The following is a 25,110-nucleotide window of genomic DNA, read 5'->3' as shown; positions in this document are numbered from 1 at the left end:
AATTTCATTTGCTTTGGTCCACTACTTCCTGCGCTATTACGGTAATATTTACTTTTTTTCGGAGAAGGCCTAGGCCCCAACACTGTTTTCCGCACAAATTAAAACACGTTTCGTTTATTGTTTTGCGAATTGTCCCTATACGAGGTTTCGTTGCAATTCTCCATACTCTTTAAGAACCTCTGACATATAATTATTTGCACTTTTGACATTTCGTAATCAACAGTTTAAAAGGTCCCTGATATACGCAACCGTTTCTTAAAAAGGAAAATACGAAACCCAATTACCTCAATTTACGTCTACAATATCTGTGCACAGTTTCATTCAATTTTGTACACTTCTTCTTGCCTTTTAGGCGTCAAATTTCAAATTTTTTGGTGGGGGATTATGTCCCTTAAAACCGTTTTTCCTCAGAAAATAAACTCGCATTCGTTTATTTTTTGCGTATTGTCCCTACACAATATGTCGTTCCAATTCTTTATGTCCTTTAAGCACTTCTGACATACTGTTATTCGCACTTTTGATGTTTCACGATCAAAGTTTTGTAGGGGTCTGTGTCCCACCCAAACCTTTTTCTTTTTTTCAGGAAAATACGAAACCAGTATTCCCTCATTTTATGCCTACAATATCTCTGCACAATTTCATTCACTTTGGTTCATTTCTTGTGATCTTTCGGGCCTCAAGTTTCAAACTTTTGGATGGCGGCTTTTGCCCCCTAAAACCGTTCTTTCGCAGAAAATAAAAAAAACGTATTTATTTATTTTTTGCGTATTGTCCCTACTCAAACTTTCGTTGCAATTCTTCATGTTCTTTACACACATCTGACATACTGTTATTAGTACTTTTGATATTTCGTGATCAAAGGTTTGGAGGGGTCTGTGCCCCACGTAACCATTTTTTTCCAGGAAAATACGAAACACGTATTCCCTCATTTTACGTCTGCAATATCTGTGCACAATTTCGTTCACTTCGGTCCACCTATTCTTGTCTTTCGGGCGTCAACTTTCAAAATTTTGAGTAGGGGCTTTTGCCCCTCCTAAAGCCACTTTTCCGCGGAAAAAACACGTATTCGTTTATTTTGTGTGTAGTATCTACCTGCCTATTTTTTTTCAAAATCTGAGTGTTACACTTGGGAGGTATTACTTGTGAGTCATAATGTTATATGCATCACTTTTACTCTTCTAATAGAAGCAAACCCTTGACCCCCAAGCGTTACCGGACCAAATGTTCTTTAGACGAAATGTGCTTTGAACTAAACATCCCTGGACGAAATGTCCCTTGGACCAATTGTCTTTTGGACGAAATGCCCTTTGGACCAAATGTCTTTGGATTAAATGTCTCTGGACGAAATGTCCTTTGGACCAATTGTCTTTTGCACCAATTGTGTTTTGGACGAAATGTCCCTGGACCAAATGTGTTTGGACTAAATGTCTCTGGGCGAAAATCCTTTGGACGAAATGTTCTTTGGACCAATTGGCTTTTGGACGAAATGTTCTTTGGACCAATTGGCTTTTGGACGAAATGTCCTTTGGACCAATTGGCTTTTGGACGAAATGTCCTTTGGACGAAATGTTCTTTAAACCAATTGTGTTTTGGACGAAATGTCCTTTGGACCAAATGTCTTTTGGACAAAATGTTCTTTGGAGAAATTGCCATTTGGACCAAATGTTCCTGGACCAAATGTGTTTGGGCTAAATGTCTCTGGACGAAAATCCTTTGGACGAAATATCTTTGGACGAAACGACCCCCGACTACCCACCGTCCCATTCTGTTCTGCGAATTGTAGACAGCATCTTCTGAACACTGGTGAGCTTGTCTACGTTTTACTTTCAATATCTCCATTTTTCTTCTTCTGAATCTCCATTTCTAATGAAAAAAGCTCAGGCATTTTTGGATTTTGATATTTGCAATTGTAAGAGTGACAATAGCAATAGGAGTTCAATTTTGAGATACAGCTTGTGAGCTTTTAGAGGAGCTAACTGCTGGAAAACAATTTTGAATCACCTGTAATATATGAATTATTATACCTAGTATAAAAAACTGAAAATAACTATGTCTGCGTGATTATCACGGTCAAATTGCAAAGTCAAATGAAATGACATTTGGTATATAATCAGGCCCCAATCCCAACAGGGAAGTTATCATACGCATATAACTTTCATTATAACACATATCCTTAATGGGGAGTAGGTGTCCGAATTTTTGGAAAAACTGAGTATCTTACAAGCTCTTCAACTTAGAGAGCTTAAATTCAGTATATAACTCTTTACTAAAAATAAACAGAACGTGTCCTGGCATTTTTAAAAATGTGTTTTATGAGCGGGGGGATTTTCTATATATTGGAAATTGGTAGTGGGTTGATTTGTAAAAATTATCGAAAACAATTGATATTAGTTGAAAAACTAATTGAGGAATGAAAACTACAGTCCTTTGCATTTTATACCCACTGCTTTCTAATATAATAATTGCTGAAGCTGGTGTTTAATATATGGATCGTTCAGAGCATAAGGCAATCAAACCATAAAGTTGTTAGAAAAATAGACATAATATTTGTATTCCAAGCTTAATTTCATGAGCATTTCAAATTAGTACGGCATGCTTAATTATATGGAAAACTAGTTTTTCTTTCTTTTCTTCTTACGTTGGTCTACTTTATCTTGATTTGATACTTTCAAATTGCATCCTGTTTTCTACTGAAATGTATATGTAAGCCAAGAAAGAAATAATTATATGTGATAAATTTAAATTCATCTTAATTTGGAAGATGAGAAACACTTTACCATTGTATATCGTAAAGGTCAGATCCACCGGTATTGTAACAGAGCGGTGCTTGAGCGATTGACGGTAGGAATTCAAACTCCGATAAGTGAAAATTTCACAGTCTTGTTTTATTTCAAGTGTAACCTCTTTAGTCAATGGAGAGAAGGACATGGATCATGGGTCAGAGTTGATTACGTTGGTGGGTCGGAGTTGGTCACAATGGTTCAGAGTGGTTCATAGTTGGTTGTGGGTCAATTCTGTATTCTACCATTAATTTCATAATTCGCAATCACCCTGTCCTTTAGCTTAAAGACACAATCGTGGAACGTAGAATTTAATATTAGTTATGTAATAAACCCATAATGGGTCGCTTCTTGTTTTACCTTGGTGCATTATACTTTTGCAATGGTAAGACAAGTGTTTACCTCTTCTGGGTAGTTTCACCGTTTCACATTTGTAGAGGTGGTCAAGGAGTTTTCAATGAAGAATTTATTACCATCTTGAACGCTCGCTATTTTGCACAAGTTAGCATAAAGACTCGGGACTCTTACCATTTTTTTAAAATTTTAGTAATACTTTTAAATGACATTCTGCTTGATTCCCCTTACCATTTTCAAATTTTGAGTTTCACCCCTCCTGAGACCCACCGGGGAACCTTGGGGCAAATCTTTTTCCTCGACACGGGGTACCTTTGAAATTATAAAATACATGTTTTCCGGTGTTGACATCTGTTTCATCGTTTCAGACTTTTATTAGTGTCAACGGGCTTCATGGATACCATGCTTGTTTATTCTCTTAGTTTTCAGATACAAGCCCCCATGTCGTAAGCGTCAGTGGACCACCGATGCGCAACTGGCGACATTTCTCCAAAAGTTGGTGACCCCGCAGCTACGATCCGTGGTGGCCCCACTTCGGTTTTGAAAATTATACCACCAGCGGCATAGACTCAACGAAACGCCAACGAACCACAAAATTTCTCCCCCAATATATGTTAAATCGCCCATATGCTTGATTCGTTTATATTCAGGTGAGTGAAAAAACACTAGGGGAAAAAAGAAAGTATCCCAAGGTGGGCGCGAACCTTCAACCTTAAGTTTACTTGCCGCATATTCTTCTGACTTCGCCACGGAAACGATGAAGAAAATCTCGCTTGTAGAAGGATAAATTGTTGAGGTCTTAATTTAGCCAATCAAACAAATCCCTCTACCTCGATTTCTGTGAGATGGTACTGTGACCCGTTTCGAGATTTATTGCTTTCTGGTGGGGTACTATCTATGTGCAAAATTTGAGAAAATCGCCGACGCGTACCTTCGGAAACTCCTGTTTAGTGCAATGTTGACAAGAGATGGTGTGGGTCAATGAAACCTTGATCCACAAAATACTGACCCACTACACATCGTGACCCACAATGACTCAACACCCAACGTGACCCATTCACCCACCATGACCCACTCTGACCCACCACCAACTATAAACAACTCTGAACCATTGTGACCAACTCCGACCCACTAAAATACATCGTCATTAAGTTTGATCCATTATCCACGCCATCCTCTCTACTGACTTAAGAGGTTATATTTGTAATAAACCAATTTTTTCCAGTAGTTAGCTCCTCTAAAAACTCATAGCCTGCACCTCAAAAGCCAACCAGTAAGTCCTATTGCCATTGTTACAACTGGAAATATCAAAATCCAAAAGAGCCTGAACTTCTTTCTTCATTACAACCAAATGAAAAAAAAGAAGAAAAATGGAGGTCTTGAAAGTAAAACGTAGACAAAGTTGCCAGTGTTCAGAAAATGCTATCTAGAAGGCACTGAGCAGAATGGGTTGGTGGGTCAATGGGTCAGTGTGACAGTGATGGTGTTTCGCAGTGGGTCACGCCTTGCTGACCTACGATCCACTGACCCACTTATAAATCTTGACCCATTTGACCCACCGACCAACTCAATCTCTGATTTTACATTTAGTATATCATTTAAAAGACGAAACATACATCTACACAATTTTTTCTCGATTGCAAAGGGTAGCTTGATACATATACTAGTTGAGATGGTAATTTCTTCTTAAGGTGAGAAATTGATATGATTAAAGAGCCCATCTTGAAGTGGTTACAAACTACATTCCAAAGTTATTAGAAACGCTTTCGCGACCCCAGAAAACTATTACTTCGACAAATATTTAAGTAAGTTTTTACATTTTATTAATCATATCTCCAAGCCCCTCATCCTGTAAAGATGGGGATGAATTTGGATATAACGCCATTGAGTGCCTCACTACTCATCTCAACGACCGAGAAAACAATGGATAACACTCTACAATCAGTCATTTTACACTATTTTTACATGCCACTCTTCCCAACTTCAATCCCTTGAGGTATCTGAATTCCACAATATTTTTTTTCCTTAGATTGAAAGTAATATGTCTCCCATGTTAGGTAAAAGTTGCACCAGACATTCCGGAGTTTCGCTGGAATATACACGTATACATACATCAAAACATTTAGAGTTGCGTGAGCAATGCTTTTGATGTTGCTCCTGTAAATTCAAAATCCAGGAGGCATAGTCGCTCATACCAAAACGTGGCATTAAATGACATTGTGTTTGTAACAGTGTCACGAACTCAAACTATGGATTTGACACTAATCTCAGTCACTTGAGACATTTTATTTTTCATCCTTTATCGCCCGCCATAATAATGGGTTTTGAATCAATTGAATTGATTTTGAGTTTAACGTCCCGTCAGCAGTGAGGCTATATAAGACGTAGACCTACTAATTAACGCGAACTACATGAGCTCTCGCTGGGGGCCGAATCTGGGTCTCCCACACCGAAAGCGTGTACGCTATACGCTTAACCACAAAGGAGCTTTACGATGAGAGTTAAATTTGGACTTGAACGCTTTCGGAGTTGAAATTATTAATTTCTGCAACAACGAGAACTATGGATTCGACACTAATATCGATCGCTTTTACTTTATATATATTGGCGGAGAGAAAGGGACCACATCCATATACAAAAGCCTTGCAGATTATTGAACTGAAATCCTTTGGAAAGAAATCCTATTCTGCCTTCTTGCTCGAGTATAAATAAGTCTCTTAGACATGACTTCGTGTTCGTAAATTTCCTGTTTACATAGTTTTGGGGATCGGGAGTTTTGTGTCTGTAACGAAGATTGGAGTTTGTATAATAATTTCTGTTTATACCCGAATAGTCTCTTTACCTTTCAGAAAGCGTAAATCACTTGCTGTAATGAGAAAATTCAGAAGTAACTTCCGATGACAAATAGCTCCAAATAAATACACTACATAATTTATTCATTGCGATGATATTATTTTCTTAATTTGTATTTAACATTCACATATATCATAGAATACCAACGTACTGTGAACACCTGTTATATTTTAAACATAATAATCACTTTGTTCTGCAATGATTGTATGTTATATATATACAATAGACGTATTTTAATGTAATTATTTTATGTAATTTTTCATGCATTGCGGAAAATAGAATTTCATAAAAAACATTGACTCAGATGGGAATCGAACCCTCGACCTTACGATTTGAAATCCAACGGCGTACCACTGAGCTAACACAAGCGCTCCACGAATAATACTTCTAGCGATATATAACGGTATTTAAGATAATAATTACATTCATATCCACTGCAAACGCTGTTTTCGTTCTACTTTGACTTTTATTTTAGTACTCAGGAGAGAATAATGTTCTATGTCTTAACTTTCACCATTCTTTTACATATGGAAAGATTCGTTTACGTATCTAAATATTCCATTAAGTATGGAGAGCAAAATGACAAACAAGCATGTGCTGGCATTAATACAGTTTTGAAATATTGTATCATTAAGTATTTCAATCAATGTTGCTTTTTTATATATAATTGGTAACAAGTCTTATTATATTTAAAAGAAGAAAAACACATCTGCAAGATTTTTCCCGATTGCAAAGGTTGGCTTCGAGGTTCGAACCTGGTTTACTTTTTTCCCGAAGATACCCGAAGTTGGACTTAGAAAATTTTTGCCTCGAAACAGCAATAAAGAATGCGCTCAACCTTTTTGAGACAAGGTGTACATGGTAGTTATACTTATTACTGTACTGCTAATACAGGGTGAAACTGAAAAATGTGCACAAACTCCTGGAGGTGATTCGTGACATCAAAAAAAGACCGATAGTCCCCGTGCATTGTCAAATTCTGGTCAAGTGACAGGGATGCGAACTTGGAATCGAAACTCCAATCGTATCAATTAAAATGGAACAAAAAATTGTTAAATACTTCGGGAGGTGATTCGTAACATCAAAAGGAGACAAAAAGCCCTTGTCTTCTTTTGATGTCACGAATCAGTTCCCGGAGTTTGTGCACATCTTTCAGGTTCACCCTTTGATCATTTATATATACACATATATATATGAAACAACCCCCCCCCCAAAAAAAAATAGTATTTCACTTCATGTGAATTGACCCTTTAATAAATTCCGTGATTATTGTATAGCATCAATGTTTAGCCTTCCAAGAAAAAAAAATAGTTTTTCTTGAAAACTATGCATGAAAATTACGCTTACCGATATCATTTCATTCAACTCAGTAAGATGTATTAGTTGGTGAATGCCATATCTTTGGACAAAAGTTTTTTCCGTTAAACGTTAATAATATTTTGGGATAATTATTTTAACATCCTATGTAAAGTACAGAACAAAAATAAAGAGGTTAAATTATTATTTTTAATGACAGTTTTAGTTCTTTATTTTTGTTCTGTATTTTATATAGTGTTGCTGGGTTAAAAGTAAAGAGACTTCAGGAAGGAGTATAAAACTCACCGGATGTGTTGCATTTTAAAAATACAAGAAGAGAAAAGAAAATATTCAAAAATATGTTTTATATAATAATTGAAGGAATAGAAGAATAGAAAATTTAAATCATAAGAAATAATAATAAATAAAACCAATAAAGAAAGAGGATAAAAGATTCAAAGTAAACATTATATAGAAAATAAAAGAATATGAAAATGGAGATAAATCTAAAGTAAAATAGAAAATAATTCATAAAAATAGAAATAAGAGCAATAGAAACTAAAGTTGGGGCCGTATACACAAATTCAGACCAGGACGGCAATATATGTGCTCATCTTTTTTTCTGATCAATATATAAGAATCGGGGAATAGGATATTGAGAATACACAGAAAGCATGGTCAAATGTACTGTTGTAATGGGACAGGTAGGTAGGGAATCTGAGCGTTGCAAATATCCCAGCTCGCGCCAAGTGAACTTTGTGGTGGACAAACACCGTGTGCGTGGGTTTTCTCGGGGTTCTTCCACTTTTTTCATTCCACTATTTCATTTATTTCTTATCGTCACCGTCTCCTTTAGCCTAGCCGGCATAATCGTGGTTCGTAAAATTCAAAGATTTCATTTTCATTTTTTGAGCGTTGCAGATGTATCGGTAAGTGTTGATACAGATCGAAATATGATTTAAGTTTTGCCAGCATAAGTAGCTTGAACAGTGGGTAGATTTCAGGATGGAATGCTTCGTGCTAGATAAAATTTCCTATATATTACAGTATTAAGATCTTTTAGTACAGGATCTTTTACAGGAACTGATTCAGGAACTTTTGAATGCATTTACTTGCAATTGTTAACACACAAAATAAACATTTAGACTGAAGTTACACTCATGGATAAGTGATTTGGAAGAGCATACACAAAAAAGTGAGCCCTCCTCGTTGATCAAATGGCCAGCGCGCGCGTGCCTTTATTGCACGTGGTCCAGGGTTGGATTTCCGGTGGAAGCCTTGAAATTTAGATACCACATTAAACTGTAGGTCCACGTTTCATATAGCCCCGGTACTGAAAAGGACGCCAATCAACCACCAAATGATGTAAAAGAATGTGGGGGAATTCCTTACACACACGATACGTATGTGTAATACTTCCAGTAAAAGAAACCTGCAGGCTGAAGCTTGCAGTAATTACTAGTAATGGATGAAGATGTAGTTTAGTCTAGATACAGTGTATAAGGTTCATAGTGTGCCAGTTAATTTGCTGAAACCAAACCATTAAGACACTTGAAAAGGTAATTATAATATATTTAACATGTGTCCTTTGCGCAACATAAATCAGGTGATAATCTTATTCAGTAAGCACACTTTTACCGGGAAGAAATTTTATCGCCGTCAGCATTGTTCATTAATCAAGTATTAATAGAGTTTATTTATAAATTTCTAAACAAATGACTATTATTGAATGAATTGGGCGCTGATATTAAATAAATTAATTATTTTCTGTAAAACAGATTGTAGACAAATTAACAGGTTTCATCATATTATAACATCCTTCATCTTAACTGTACAATTAATGTATCATATTTATTTTCCAGGCGATGAAGAACAAACGTGTCTCACTGAAATACATGAAAATAAGAAGAGTCCGAAAGTATTATTAGTATATTCACGGGACTGCGTTCAATTTATGAAGTTGATGAAAATTTTCAGAGAAGAAATTAAAAGACTGTGTATGTGTGAAGTAAGTTATTGTAGTTACTCTCATGTTAGTGTTAAATTTTCATCCTTATCATCGCCTATAGGAATTTAAATATAAAGCATTTCAAATTAGTTAATAGCGTTAAATATACAGCCTTTCCATTTACTTAAATGCGTTAAATATAGAACATTTCCATTTACTTAAGTTCGTTAAATATAGAGCATTTCCATTTACTTAATTGCGTCACATTTAAAGATAGAAATCAAGCAGATAAAGGAATCTAATATAAATAAAGAAAATCCTTCATGTTGGAGTATGATTCAATTTAGATTACTTACTTGTAATATAATATATGATTAAGTTTGTGTATTAGTTTCTCTTTGTATATTATTTATTTGTACGTGTCTGTCTTCAATATTCTGTATTTGTGATGTACTGCCACATATAGTAGTGAATATATTGGAGAATTTTGAAAGCACTATTATGTTAATTGAAATATTAAATTATGATTATTGAGAAAAAGTGAATCGTCTATACCACACTTTTGAGTCGTTTTTATTTTCAGGTATACGATTGTTTTGATGATAAATATTTTGATAAAATCAGCGTAAGTCCAATGGAATGGGTACAAAATCTTGTGAGGTGTCGCGATGTTAAAGTGGTACTTGTCTCCACAGAACTGGGTTACAAGAGGCAAGATGCAATAATCCATCATCAGAACATAAAATTAAGTGAGCCTCACCCGTTTGATGATCTTTTCACATGCGCATTGAAAATTATTATGGAGGATGCCATAAAAGAAAGTGGATATCACAGAATTTTCGTCGTGAGGTAAGTTTACTATCCTATCTGCTCAGTGAAATTAAAAATTTTAAGTTTGGTCGTCATTTTGATTATTTCTAAACGTATGCACAATTACGATCAAAAATTCTGAAATCTTCATCTTTCTTTAATAGAGATTTCCCATAGGATAAAAAAGTATTAAAAAGTGAATATAAAGTACTACCGCGCATACCAATGGTGACAAGTATACACATTTGGATAAATTTCTAATTATACTCTTTATATTTATAATTTGAGGGCGCTGAACCGAATAGGACTATTTTTTAAACATATCCGTCAATGAGGTAACGAGAAAAGTTGCCTCAAAGCTGGAATACTTATATCTCAATTTTGAGGTCGTTTTTCTCGTTATCCCATTGATGGATATGTTTAAAAAATAGTCCTATTCGGTTCAGCACCCTCAAATTATAAATATAAAGAGTATAATTAGAAATTTATCCAAATGTGTGTACTTCTTACCATTGGTATGAGCGATAGTTTCTATCCAGATGCCGAGAAAAAATACTACAAAATGATATGTTGAGTTTAAGCATACAAAATGATATGTTAAAAAAAAAACCGCTCACTCCTCTTTTAAAAGTTTCGTGTGAATATGGTTTTCGTTGTAACGCAGTGTATACTATCTTTTATTTCAACTTTTCTGAGAGATGAGCTTTCGAGCTTTCTGCCCATCATATGAGTAAAAGGTAATCTTTAATTGACAAAATATCCAAGTCAAACAGAAATATGTCCCTACTGTCGTTGTAATATCCACTTACTGTTCAGTTGCTGCAAAGGAAAGAAAGCAGCATTGAGGCGAGACAAGGAAATAAATCCAGTGAGACGTAAATCAATGCTTCTTTCGATGAAATTACGAAGAGTATTAACCTATTGGCCTCTCTTTCTCTTGTATAAAGGAATAAAATGTGTTACTACTTATCAGACACTTTTTCTTTTCCTCATTGTAGTTTCTTTGCAGTCATGTGCTTATCTCGTAATGATCTTCAGTTTTTTAAAGAAAAGTTTCCGATACCCATCAAGAATATGTTAATAAAGCGATTTGTATACTTTTAATATATTCCCACATATATTATCATCGTTTCTTACTTTTGATCAATTGGCGAATGACGTCCCATTTCAAAATAGAAACATTTAACGAACTCATCGTGCCCTCGACTGAACTATGGTGACATTTCTACGAAGGTAGAAGGGCATTTCTTGCATGGTTATATTTTAGAAATTTTTCCATTAAAACCTCATTTCAATGAAATATCAGCCACATCTATTTTCTGCTCTTATAGGGAAGTAGACAGCAACAAATAAATGGCTACCAAAATTACTAAATGGTTCTGAAAGTTTACTTTAGGAAATGTTGGGATTAAAATTTAGTGGACGAGCGTCATTTAAGAAGGAAATTTAGATTTCATGTAGAATCACTGACAAAGTAACCTATAGTATTTTATTTATTTATTTAGTTTTTACGTATATACCCAAAGTTTTGTTCGATAAGGAATATAGTGACAAAAAAAAAATCCGACACGCTTTTTCGTTACTGTACCAGAATGAAAGGCTATAAAATGTCAAGTTACTTTCGTGAACACTTCAAATAAATTGCATATCAGACTTCGCAAGCATATAAAATTTAAAGTGAACGTTTCCATGCCTTTAGACACATACTTCATGTCAGTTAGTGTAGCAACTTTAGAAGCCTTTCTCCTAGTCTATAGTGGTAGAGGACGTGTCTTTGGTTCACGAAGTCCCGGGTTCGATTCTCGATACACTACAGTGATTTAGATTTCCCTTTAAACTGTAGATCTCGTATATAGCCTCGATTCTGACAAAGAACGTAACAAATCAATCAAAGATGTAATGCAGTCGTGTGCTTATTTATATACTTTACTAAATGAATTTAAGTAAAATGGGATCATTTATGTGTGTAAGATCGAATGCTAAAACAAGACCATTTTATTGTTGTTATTCCAGATTTGATGGTTTTACAGACGAAAGGCATACTTATGTGCATATCAATCCATTTGTTCGGTTTGTCTTGTTACAAAACATTGGAAATTTATTTGAGAAAATAAATCCAGGGTAAGTATTCGTGTTATTCTCATGTGCTATGATATCTAAAGGTGTTCTATGCACAAATATATATATATATATATATATATATATATATATATATATATATATATATATATATAGTGAGTCAAAATTATGTTACCTCTCAAATAACATATGAGCGTGTGGCCCCCCTCACTCCCATTTCATTTTAATTTTCTCAGTTACTCTCGGCTGAAGTGGAATAAGGCTCCATGGATTATACGTTGACGCAAACTTTATGTTATGGTTCTATCTTTTCAATGAGTTGGCAGTACTGTGAGTGGTGACTTGTATCTTTTGTTCATCGCATAAAGGAATGAGAGGTGGTTGTAACTTTATAAAATATAGTCCCATTAAATCTAGTTTAATTGAAAAATACTTTTACTATTTTTAATACTTTAAATATATAATTCTAATGGTGAATACTTATAACACCTTTTGATATATAAATATATATTTCCTTGTAAAGAACATTTTATATAGATATTCTTCAAATTTCTCTCTGTCATCATAAGTGCATTAATACAGACGCTAGAAAAAAAGGCGCGAGTGGTACTATGCGAATGGAAGCCGTGAAAAGGAGAAGATGTGAACAACTTATTAAGGAAATCCATCGATAATTTGGTCATCGTTTATGTTATTGTGCTAGAATATGTATCAGTGTACTGTGGAACTCATGTTATTTAGTTACCTGCGTAAGTTGAAGTGAATTTTAGCGAAAATATATTGAAATAACTTAACTTATCTGAGATCAAAGAAAACCACGTTGTCTCAGTTCCTTGCGAATGTTACTATTCAAGAACAAAAACCAAATCTACTATTGAATTTTACTTATATTCGTGATCAAGTAATGTAGGTAAGACAAGGGATAAATTTACTTCTTGAATTGTTGATCAGTGGCACAGAAAGCAAGTTTACGGTCGACTACCCTGCTGGACGATGGAAATTGGAGCCAGTTAGCAAAAACCTAAAATCCACTTAAAAATGAAAAGAAAAATCTAAAAGGGTTACCCTCCAAAATCCACTAACGGCTCCTGAAATTTCCAAAATCGAAGTGTTGTGTGAATTAGTTTTCAGTGAGCAAGATGTGCAAAATAATCATGTCTCTTGTTACGCAATGAGCCGGCTTCGTCGACATAGCATATAATTTTGAGTTAATCTTTTGAAATTCCTTTTTTATTTTTTTATTCTCCTATAAAATTCGTAGGCTTAAATTTGATACGTTAAAATGATGAGAGGAAAGATTTAAAAATACAAAACATCGAAAGGTATTAATAAAATTCATATTGATAAAATACAGAAGTAAGTATGTATATAACATGTATAATATTTGTGCTTGAGTAAAGTCAATTTCTTGTATGTATTTTACTTTCAGTTGTTTCCTACCAGTTTCTCACGCGAATCACTACTGGAATGGTAAGAATATTGTACCTGATATTGTAGAAATTGTGTGGATGCGAAGTGGGCGTGTCACCGAGGGTGGGTACGCGCATACATCAGTTTGGATCGAACCCATCTTGACTTGTTATCTTGTGCAATTCTTCCCACAATCTCTAACCACTACCATACAGGAAAAACTTTCTCATTCCGTTCCATCCGTTAGACCCACTGTACTTAAAAATCTTTAATGTTGGAATAAAAGAATCGTACCCAGTTGGGTCATCAGATAGGCGTACCAGACAAGACACGAACCCGAACGGTCATAAGGATGGCCTTCCCGAACAAGAACACGATCAAATCGTGTCATAAGAATGGCGCCCGAACAGGGACAAGCAGGAACCGAACCAATCGTGTTATAAACAGAAATTTACCATTCATCAAATGTCACAATCTGTTTACCATTGTGTTCAAAACATAAAATGCAGCGATTAGCAGTAGCACTTAAAGCCTTGCACTAGCAGTAGCATACATGCATTTCACGGAGAGTGGATGTCACATCCTGTAACCATTTTTTATTTCATTGATGATGCAAACTTTCCTGCTGTACACGCGTTCCTTTCCCCATAACCAGAAATCACAAGATATCTGGGGATTATGGAGGTCAGCGCAGTGTATAAAGGTAGGCCACAACCACGACCAATTCATCGATCGGGAAATGTGGGATCAAGGTAGGTACGATAGTAAAGGCATAATGCGGAGATGATTCATTCATTGATTCATTCTTTTATTCATCCATGTCGTACATTATTGGCCAGAGACCAGTACATAGGACTTGTCAAATAATAATAAGACATTTCAATATAACTGATATTACATTATTTTACAAACTATCACCCAAGTATTCATTAATATCATAATACATTTTGTTACACAAAAAAAATAAATAATTCATTTTTGAAATTCCGTATGTTTTTGATATCCTTTAAATAACTTGGGAGCTTATTAAACAACTTAGCGAACATAGGAATAACACTTCTTTTGGTGCACGCATAGTTTTGGTATGCTGTGAATGTTATTCTTTTGTCGTGTGTTGTATGAATGTATATCGTCAACATGAATAAAACTACTTTCATTTCTCTTTACATATATGATACTTTTGTGTATGTACAGACAAGACACAGTTAAAATTGTATTTGACTGAAAGATCCTTTTGCATGAGGACCTTGGTGACAGATTAAAAATAGATCTTATTGCCTTTTTCTATAGACGAAAAGTAGTAACACTGAAATAGGAGGCTCCCCAGAAAATCATTCCGTAATTTAACAAGGATTGAAACTTACCATAGTACAATAACAGCAAAGTTTCTTTTGACACTGAACCACGTAGTCTATAAATGACAAAACAGATACGGCTTAATTTGCTGTTTAGCTCAGTAATGTGCCATTTTGTTGGGAATAATGCTGTAAATCGTATTTGTAGTGATAGTTCGTCAATTACGTTGTACTACAGCATTGTTAAGTACACATCTAACTTCACTATGGGGATATCAGAAAAGTAAGGCCCAATTACCTCAGTGGTGGTCACAGCAACACCAAACATTCATCTTTAGGGAGTTAGGTTCATAGTCCCGAAAGACTCGAGGATTTTCAATAGCCCAGTAAATTCTTACATTGCTTGACAACTACATTACATATATGTGAAAAGTGACTTCATTGATGAATTCCATTAAATTTAAAAGGTGGGTCACGTGCAAATCACTCCTGATACATTGGACGGACCACAGTCGACGAACCGTACACTTCCATCAAGCTTGCTATAATTTTTCTTTGTTCTAGTGTTAATCTGTGAGTCATTGTGGAACCTATAAAAACATATTGAGTCAAGCTGAAGAGAGAAACAACAGAAGCTATTATATGACAAAAATTCGATATAACACATGTTCCGTGTATGCTTAATAAATAAATATTTATGGTATTCGCGTGGTAACATACTTTGACTCATCTATATATATAATTACTCTTAAGAGATAATGATCTAAGTTAGTATTGTATTAGTAGCCTGTACTTTTACAAAATAATATGAAATATTTCAGTATAACGTCTCAAGATTATGCCTTTAGGCTAAGGGAGACAGATGATTAAAGCAAGTGAATGATGATGGAAGAATTGGTGTAATGAGAAAGTGGGAGGAAACGGAAGTACCCGAAAACTCACAGTTACGATGTTCTCAGACTTACTTGGACGGTGATCGAACCAGGGACCCCACACATCATAGGTAAGCGCTCCACCACAGAGCCACCATATCCCCACCCCCTGTACTTTTACAAGTACGATGCAACGTCTTCATACTGAAATTATATTACATAGTTTTAGTGGCAGACAAATTTTTCGTTAATTGTCGTATACCAGAAAAATATATTGGAAGTGTTCTTAGGATTTTTCAATCAATAAAGAAAGAGTGTCTTGGAAAACACTACGTGGCAAAGTTTATTGTTTTTCTCTTCCTTTTTATACCTATTTTAAGACATTGTGCTCACGGGAAGACAATGATGATGTTCTGCTGTCGTGGGTACCACAAAATAGGACTACACGTCTAACGCTCAAAAATATATTTCCGATTGCATTTGAAGTTTTGGAAATAAAATTTCTAATTTTGACAGTGCAATATATTATTTATATATACTTAAAGTTTACAATTTTCTGAGATGAAATAAATTACTCCCCTGTGATATTCCTCAAGCACTCATTTTTGTGGGGAAAAAAATGCACTTTTCGTCAGTCAGTTGTCGAAAAGTAAAAGTAGACACTAACCAATTCATATTTCATAACCACACATGTTCTCTTCTAAGAAAAAAGAAATTGTGAGCCAGTTTAAACTCGCTGACCAAGTTGTCACTGTTTTTATGAAATTACTGCAATTGCCGTATTATCATAGACTTTCTCAGAGTTGCAACTCCAGACAATATTATCAAAATGAGGACACGGTAGCTCAGTGGTAGAGGGGTTCCTGGTTCGATTCCATAGGCCAGCATCGTGCCTGTGGGTTCGCTCGTTTCCTCCCACATTATCTTGCCACCAATTATTTCATAATTCTTCAGTTTCATTAATCATCCGTATCTTTTTGCCTAAAGGGCATAATTGTGACATAGAGCTAAAAATTCCATTCAATATTATCAAAATCAACGTGCGAAGCCACAACCAAATACCAAGTGAGGAAGAGAATGTGACTGTAGCGTATAGTTGCACAATAAATCTGTGTTAGTAAATCCTGTTAACTTCCTTTCCTGCTAAGCGCAATACGAGAACAAAAAAGATTGTGTTCCTAGGAATGCAGAAAGAATTCTAACTTCCTTCTATTATTATAGAGTGTAAAACGATACTAGGACTTTCAATTATGAAAAGAAATGAAATAAATAATAATGTGCTGCATATAATACATATGTGTCTTTTAGAAACTTAGATTTTAATAACTAATAATGTATTTATTTTGGCTGAAACAATTCGATATTGCTGAGATACCTAGATAAAACATGCCTCAAAGAAGCAGAGTCCAAAAGAAATGTTCAGGCGTTTATGTCAATGCATTCGCTCTGCAAATTTCAATGAATTTTGCTTTCGTTACCAGTTGTGTATATTGTCTCTACCGCTGAATTCGAAAGCTAACTGCAGAAGTTAAGACATGTGGCAGGAAATTCGAATAGTTGGTAGAATCAGATACACTACGAGTTCATACTGAATATACTAAGTTTATAAACTAAATTTTTACTTAAATGATGTAATAGTGTACACGTGGATAATTACAAATTAAAATTATATTTAGTAAAGCACCCAGAAGGTAACGCCAAATCGGTGCTACATTTTATTGACACCATTTTGGGATCAAATTTCGAACTAAAAATATTCATCAATAGATCATAGATCGAGATTCAGGACCAATTACGAAAGTGATGGGAACCTTGTGTGGAAGCGCTTTGTATAATACTTAAGTAAAAATTAAAATTACAGTTCACTGTAAAGGAGTGGAAGTGGAGCATAGATAATCTCGTGTCAAAGTTTATTATTTCATTCTAATTTATGGCCTTGTGAAAGTAATAAAACTCGCAGTTGATTTAGTGTTCTAATATCATACTCGTCTAGTTTCTAAACTGCGATGCATTGCCGGTAAAAATTAATTTTCAAATGATTTGTTAGGATATTTATACCTTGTTCAGGTTAAGTAAGGTGAACATATCAAGCCAGTTGTTCATGACAATTCAGCTACCAGGCATCTACTCAAAATATAATTTCGAAAATACTAAAGAGAAATAAAACAACCTAATGGTGGGTTGCTGAATTATTTTTGGAGAAACTTTAGAAGAATAAGTATTTGTTTTCCATAAGGGATTTAATAGGAGTGATTCAAGGAACATCAGCAGTACCTCTGCAATGGAGAAAACTGACCAAAAGATCAGTTCTGCAAGGAGCATAATTTCTTAACAAATACTCACATGAAGAAGATGACAAGGAGTTATTGTAAAGTAACGTCGACTTGTCGTTAGCATTTCTATGCTTTAGGCAGTATAACGTTAATTTTTAATTAATCCAATTTCCCTTATTAACAGTGAAACAGCAAGAATGACGTTAGGGGTCACGCACAGACTGTCAACAAGTCGCATGTTCCCATTATTACAAAGCCCCTTGTCATTTTTATTAGCAGGCATAAGAGAGAATAACCTACTCTTCTCTTGGATAATGTTTGGCGTTGTAAACCATTGATAGAAAAATAAAACTCAAAATACATCAAATAAGAAGTGAGTGGAGTCAACGAAATAAATTCAGTTGGTTCCATTCATTCAATAGTTTCCCTCGTATCATTATTGTCAATAATATCAAGGCAAGTTGAAATGTGATGCTTTTTTTTTTTAAGTGAAAAATGTTGAAGTAACCGGTATAAAACCAACTCATGTACTAGATATTTAATTTACAGAGTACAAGGATCATTTTTCCACATGATTGCCCTAGTGCTTAACACACTTCTGCCAACATGTGACAAGTTTTGAAACTCTTAAATGTAAAATTGTTCATTTTGACGGTGGTATCACAACCTCATTTTCTGTTTCATTGTATTGTCAGAATCAAGATGAAATCCTCTCAGATGTTCCTTAAGTTTCGGAAAAGATGAAAATCAGATGGAGACAGATCGGGACTGTGTATAGAATGAGCTATAACAGTGAAACCAAGGCGCTGAATCTTCTTATTTGTCACTAGTGTCAGGGCGAGCATTATCATGGTAAACGAAAGGTTTCATTTATGAAACAACTTGTCGAATCCGTGCTTTCAGTTTTTTGAGAATGTTACAGTACTGATCAAAATTGACGGTAATTATCCATAAAATTCCAGAAATTCCATATGCATTATACCATGAACATCCCAGAAGATTATTACCGCAAATTTACCTACCGATGCCACGATCTTAAACTCTTTTGGTGCAGATAATTCTCCATGAAGATGCTCTTGTTTTCAGGCTCAAAATGACGTACCAAAGTTTCATTACCTATAATTATGTTCAGGAACTAATCATCTTCACATTTATGGCGTTCAAGTAATTGTTTCTATATGTCCAGTCTGTTCTGTTTCGTACCAGGAGTCCGCTTTCGCGGTGACCAACAAATTTTCAACTGTCCTAGATCTTCAATTGTCACCTCACTCTCCCGTAATAGGCCGTACTTCATAGTAAGCACTGCCTGGGTGATGCACCGGTTCTCTGGAATCAGTTCATCGGCACGATTGTGATGTGGTTAATCCATTGCAATGCGTGACCTTACGCCTTATTGTCTGTCAACCAAGGTAAGGTACTCTCCCGTGAGATTTTCTGTACAATCAGGAATAGCACTCATAAACAACTGTCATTCTCCTATATATGTCAATGGAGGACGCCTTTTGTTGAAAGAGATTCAATTACCGCACCCTGCTTCTGCTTCACCGACATAGTGTTGTTGCATTTCGACATGTTTCTTGCTTTAGCTCTTGGACCCGAGTGGTGACTAGTTTGGAACTAGCAACATATCAGAAGAAAAATGTAATTATTACAGTAGAAGGTACTCACAATGAAATATCTACTTACATTCTAGAAAACAAATAGGAGGCGTTACTTTTCACCATGGCCTCTTAATAATAGTTAGAGGATGAGCCATTACCCTTTGACTTTCCGACGTCATACACAGTTGACATCTGAAGAGATTTTGAGGAAGTATAAATATGACGTTTGCATTTGTATATCCTATTTTTACCCCTTAAAAGCACCATTAAAAAAGTTTTAAATGCTTCCGACCACATTAATTAATTAAATTAATGTTTTACGTCTTATCTTTTTGCTCCCATGGTGTAACAAAGCTTTCATAATGTAAAAGTAATATATATGGGGTGTCTCAAAACAACACCGACAATGTTTGGGAGGGGATTCCTGACACCAAGATAAGACAAAAAGTATAGACCAACCTGGGTGCAGCAGTCCGTCATTTCCGAGTTATAGGCTGCCCAAAATATGAAAAAAAATAAATTTTAAGGTCCATAGCTCCAATACTATGGAACCTACCGTAGTCGGGTCAAGACTTCACTGAGGAACTCATATGTGTGCTATCCAAAAATACGTTTCAGAATCCTGCGGTACTCAAACAACTATTTTATGGAGGGAGTTCGGTTACGGGCATATAATTTGAAGTACTGTGACATATATATATACACACTATATATATATAGTGTGTATACGTGTGCATATATTATTTTATTAGTTGTGTACTTAATTATTTTGTTTGTTCTTGCAGATCAAAGATGCCTAACGGTGATGAAACTGGATCCAGTGAAAGAGAATCTCACAGGAATGAATTAGAATCGCAATTAATAGAAGTTGTTAATTTCAAGCAGTCAAATCCTCACTATCTAAAAACATTTTGTATATGAATTGAAGTTTTTGCACTATTAATTGTGGCTGTCGGAAAAAAAAAGATCGAAATTTACTCTTTAAGTAGAAAAATTTCGCCACACAACAAAATTGCAGTACAAGAATAGCTTGCTCAATTTTAATTATAACATTGGAAATAGTCAACTGCGAAAGTTATTCGAAGATAACAGAATAATTGAGGATCAGACGATCTCACGGAATATCTGCGCCGTAGTGTACGTCCTGAATCTAGTGTTCAGTTATGATTTTAAGATATATTTCTCCAATCATTATAGCGAAGTGTTAGTCTTCCCTGGTGCTGAATGACTGAAGTAGGGCCAAATTCTGCAAAGGCAAGGCATTTTGATTAATATTTCCTAAGATGCATCAGTCGATCCCTTCCAAGACGATACTTGCCAAAAATATAATGCCGCAAACAAAGACTGATGAAATCTTAGACCCAAATAATCAAAATAAGAATACATTTGTTACCAATTTACCAGCATTCATTGTTTGTAGACTATATATTATGAATCATCACAACAGAACCTAACCTGTTTTTTTAATAGCAGAACGACAAATCAAAAGTCCTTTACTCAAAAATATCATCGCTCACTCTTCGTGTTTCAAAAGGAATTATTACGATTTTTTAATACGCAGCTTTGTAATATAATAGAGAATATTTGGGGCCAGAAATAGGGAGAGATTAGAACTTTGTGATGTGATTGCCGAAAACGTTGATATCCTTTTTTACATCCTTCCAGTTGCCGAAAACGTTGATATCCTTTTTTACATCCTTCCAGTATTGTTAACTCAATATAGATATCAAATTAAACGAGTAATAACGATACATCTTCTCTCCTCTTCATGGTGGCTAGTTTATTTTTTTTTTTTTCGGAAAATATTAACATATTTTATTATTTGAACCACATTGTCCTTGGGGAGCTCCAATCGATATTACTAAGAAAGTTACTCGAAGTTATTAATAAACTTTTCCGTTATTGTTATTGATATACTCTTTAACTTTAGTTTCGCTTCCTTCATTCTTTACATAGAATATATGTTTTGCCACTGCTTTTGTTTTTCGTGTATACGCAAAAACATCAGTTTATCTCAAAACTCATAAAGTTTAAGGTTCAATATCATTGTTTTGTTTAATGGAACCAAAGGGTTATTGGTCTGACAACTGGTGTGATAAGTTGCCAGCAAAAACGGATACCTCCTTTTGCATGTTTTCATCTGTAAAACTTGGGAACAAATGTGTCAGCTTTACTACGGTTTCGGGTGAGCTACAGAGAAGTACATTCTCTCTACACCGAAGAAAACTGTAATGAAACGTTCCTATTTTTTTTAGTCATTAGCTAGAAAACCTGATTTTAGATCTTATATTCATAGTGTAGTATGGTGTATATTTATGTAAGTAAATAATTGTACCTTGCAGATTAATAAGCAAACTTTTCTTAATGTTAGTTTTTAGTTGAACTCAGTATCAATTGTGTTTAAACCAGTGATAGTCTAAAAAATTGTTCGAAATCACATTAGTCAATTCTTCGACGTTTTCTGACAATTAGTCTTACTCCAGGTTGAGGCCTTAGTAACATATTAGTCTTTCTGCGTAGATCAGCCATTTTGAATCTTCTCCAACATACAACATCAGACGGTTTATTCTAAAATATTGCAGCTTATCATAATCCAAAGATATATATAATACTCACATAAATACTTAATATTCTATTTGGAGATGTTTAATAATGATATCTATTGACACATTCTTGAGTTTCAAATCACCCTGAACTTTATTGCTTTTCTAAACCATCATATGCTCATAGTATGCGGCGTTCAAAGCATTGCTACTTAAATAAAAACTGTTCAAGATATTCAAAGTAATAAATATTGCGTATTATACGCTATTTGCTTGCTAGCATTTAGTTATTTAGCAGTAATATAGTAGTTACATATGTACAAGTCTGCATTTGTGGTAAATTTCATAGGAAAAGAATTATAAATACAAAAATTAGAATGAGCAAAACGAAATGTTGCTAAATGGACACGAAAGTTTTGTTTTCGTTTTATTGTTCTTATTTACTGCTCTTTTGACGTGAAATTTTCCACATACATGTCTTTGCCGATTATGCACATACTAACATTGTAAGAAATACCGGGTGAATTCGTTATCAAATTATATTCCTACAACAACATATTTATAGACATGCGGCAATAATTTTGGACATGAGTGTACCTTGCCATTTGCCTTACTTTTTACTCAAGAAGTATTTAAAAAAAAATTAAAAAAGTATTTAATTTGACATTGCGACATCAAACTGCAAACAAATTTGTTAACCAAAATTGCTTCTGGAATAAAATATTCAGATCGTGACATACTAAAAATAATAGAAAATTTACCATATTTCTTGTGCTTACCTTTCATAAGTGAAAGGAGATAATGAAATGCAACTTATCACAATCATAGATAATGTTATTCTACAACAGAAAATATGAACCTGAAGAATTTTTAGTTTTACCAGAATAACATTTTCCCCAAAATCTAAGTTAAGGCAGCGACTAGAGAAACGAACTCAGCTGAATTTGATTACGTATCATGTCTTGGTATCCTGTGAACTATTCTTTTAAATAATATTATTGTTTAATTTTAATAACTGTATGTTAAAACTCTTTTATTTATTACAAACTAAATACAACTATTATTTAAAAAAAGTAGTTAACAAAATACCAACACAACATGATACGTAATCAAATGCAGTTGAGTTCATTCCTCTCGTCGCTGCCTTAACTTAGATTTTGGGGGAAATGTTATTCTGGCAACTCTGTAATTTCTATGGATGACAACACTGAAAATTCTTCAGGTTCGTATTTTCTTTTGTAGAATAACATTATCTATGATAGTGGTAAGTTGCATCTCATTATCTCCTTTCACTTATGAAAAACAAACAAAAGAAAAATGGTAAATTTTGTATTAATTATAGTATATCAGGCTGTTAAGTTAAAAATTCAGGGCGGGCAAATCATGTGGACCACTTTCAGCAGTACATTCCTTAGGAATCAAAAGTATTATGCAGTTTTTCGGAAAAATAAAATTGCTGAGAAAAGAAAACTTGGTTTGTTCTCGTAATCTGTGAACTGTGCAGCTTTACATTATCCTGGAATTGTGTGTTTCATAGCGAATGTAATATCCCTACTGCTTGTGTGGTTTATAAAATAAATGACAAAAAGTGCGTATTTTGCATTATGAAATAGTTATATGTAATGGTGTTATTCAGCTGGTTTGCACTGGTTCACCTGGGGCAGTTGTTAAAATTGTCTGTCCATTTCGAGGTCCAATAGTTACTAATTACAAATTAAGTGTAGTATATCAGGTCTAGTACTAATTGTGTGAGTTGTCTCTTAATTTCCAGCTTGTAACAAGACAATTAGGACATATTGCATTGCAATTAAGACATGACACTTCAGTTTTCTACATTATTTCATCGATGAACTTTAATTCTGCCCAGCAGAAGCATTTCGTTTTTGTAACATTTGTTTAGTTTAAGAAACGAAAATTTCGTACTGAACTATTGCAAACCAATATGAAATGGAACCTTTGACGTTTCTGTTCTGACACGCACAGAAGCGTCGTTCCTACGTTTGTTTCAATGTCCAAAATAAATAAATATAGGAAATTTGCTGTTCGGAAACAGACTACAATGTGTTACGCCATTCGTTCGTTTCCATTCGTTTACGAACAGTGATCTTTCCCTAACTATTGTTATTTGTTATAATACCTACAATATAATAGGCCTTTGCCAGGTCTGTTTTACTCCTCGTTCGTCAATTTGAGAAGTTTATTTCTGTACTACTATCAATAATATTAATTCTAAGTCAACTTACTATACTAATCATAGAACCGGTTGTTAAATGGTTTGAATGACACCACTGCTCACATGTAATAAATATGTTTACCACCTATGTAATTTCTTAATTTTACAACTTCTATGTGCTCATGTATATACGTATTGAGCTCAATTTATGATTAGTTTGTTGTATTTTTGTCAAGAGTTGTGTTGACCTAAGGCTGAATTTCACCTGCTGAATACATAAACATACCGTGTGCAATTATTTAAGTGATTATAATAAACTGTGATACGTATGTGTTTTTGTAAAGCATGTTTCTAAGGATGTCTTTAATATAGAGTGTGTTGTAAATGTTTTCAGACGGTAGATAATGTGTAGCTCTCTATGTTTAATGTACAGTTGGTTGGCATTTAAAAAAGCGCATACCGTCTACTAATCACATATTGAAATGTTATGAACTGTTATCGTACTGTTAACGGATTTGTATGTTTTACACAGTTCTTGCCCAAACCACTACGATCTCATTTAAATGTACATTATGAATATGATCTGTTATTACTTCACTGGCATTTTCTTAAAACCAGGTCAGTAGCCAGGGAGGGGCTAGAGGGGGCACTGATCCCTAAATTATTTTTTGCCCCCTCTAAAAACAACGCTAAATAGAATTTTCAAACTGACTCAAAGCCAGTTAAATTTTTGCAACTATATTTACCAAATTAAATTCAACTTTGCGAATTCTACTCATTTCTGTGCAAAATTATAGGTTTCTTGCTATATGCACCAAACATC

At 34.5% G+C, this 25,110-nt stretch overlaps 1 protein-coding gene across 2 annotated transcripts in view; it reads left to right on the top strand.

Annotated features, from left to right (window-relative positions):
* LOC145685927 (uncharacterized) overlaps positions 1 to 24,745 on the top strand; it is a 196,326-nt gene extending 171,581 nt beyond the window's left edge. For both annotated transcript variants that reach the window (XM_081758701.1, XM_081758700.1), the window contains 4 exons: positions 9,146 to 9,291; positions 9,815 to 10,080; positions 12,055 to 12,162; positions 20,357 to 24,745. In XM_081758701.1, coding sequence (XP_081614827.1) covers positions 9,146 to 9,291; positions 9,815 to 10,080; positions 12,055 to 12,162; positions 20,357 to 20,492 — 656 coding nt within the window. In that variant the 3' untranslated portion in view covers positions 20,493 to 24,745. The remainder of the gene's footprint in view (positions 1 to 9,145; positions 9,292 to 9,814; positions 10,081 to 12,054; positions 12,163 to 20,356) is intronic.
* The last annotated feature ends 365 nt before the right edge of the window (positions 24,746 to 25,110 follow it).

This window comes from Thermobia domestica, chromosome 5 (assembly GCF_964235325.1).
Source record: "Thermobia domestica chromosome 5, izTheDome1.hap1.1, whole genome shotgun sequence".
Taxonomy (NCBI): Eukaryota; Metazoa; Arthropoda; class Insecta; order Zygentoma; family Lepismatidae; genus Thermobia; species Thermobia domestica.
The sequence above is the reverse complement of the archived record's forward strand: the minus strand, read 5'-3'. Positions and strand labels throughout refer to the sequence as shown.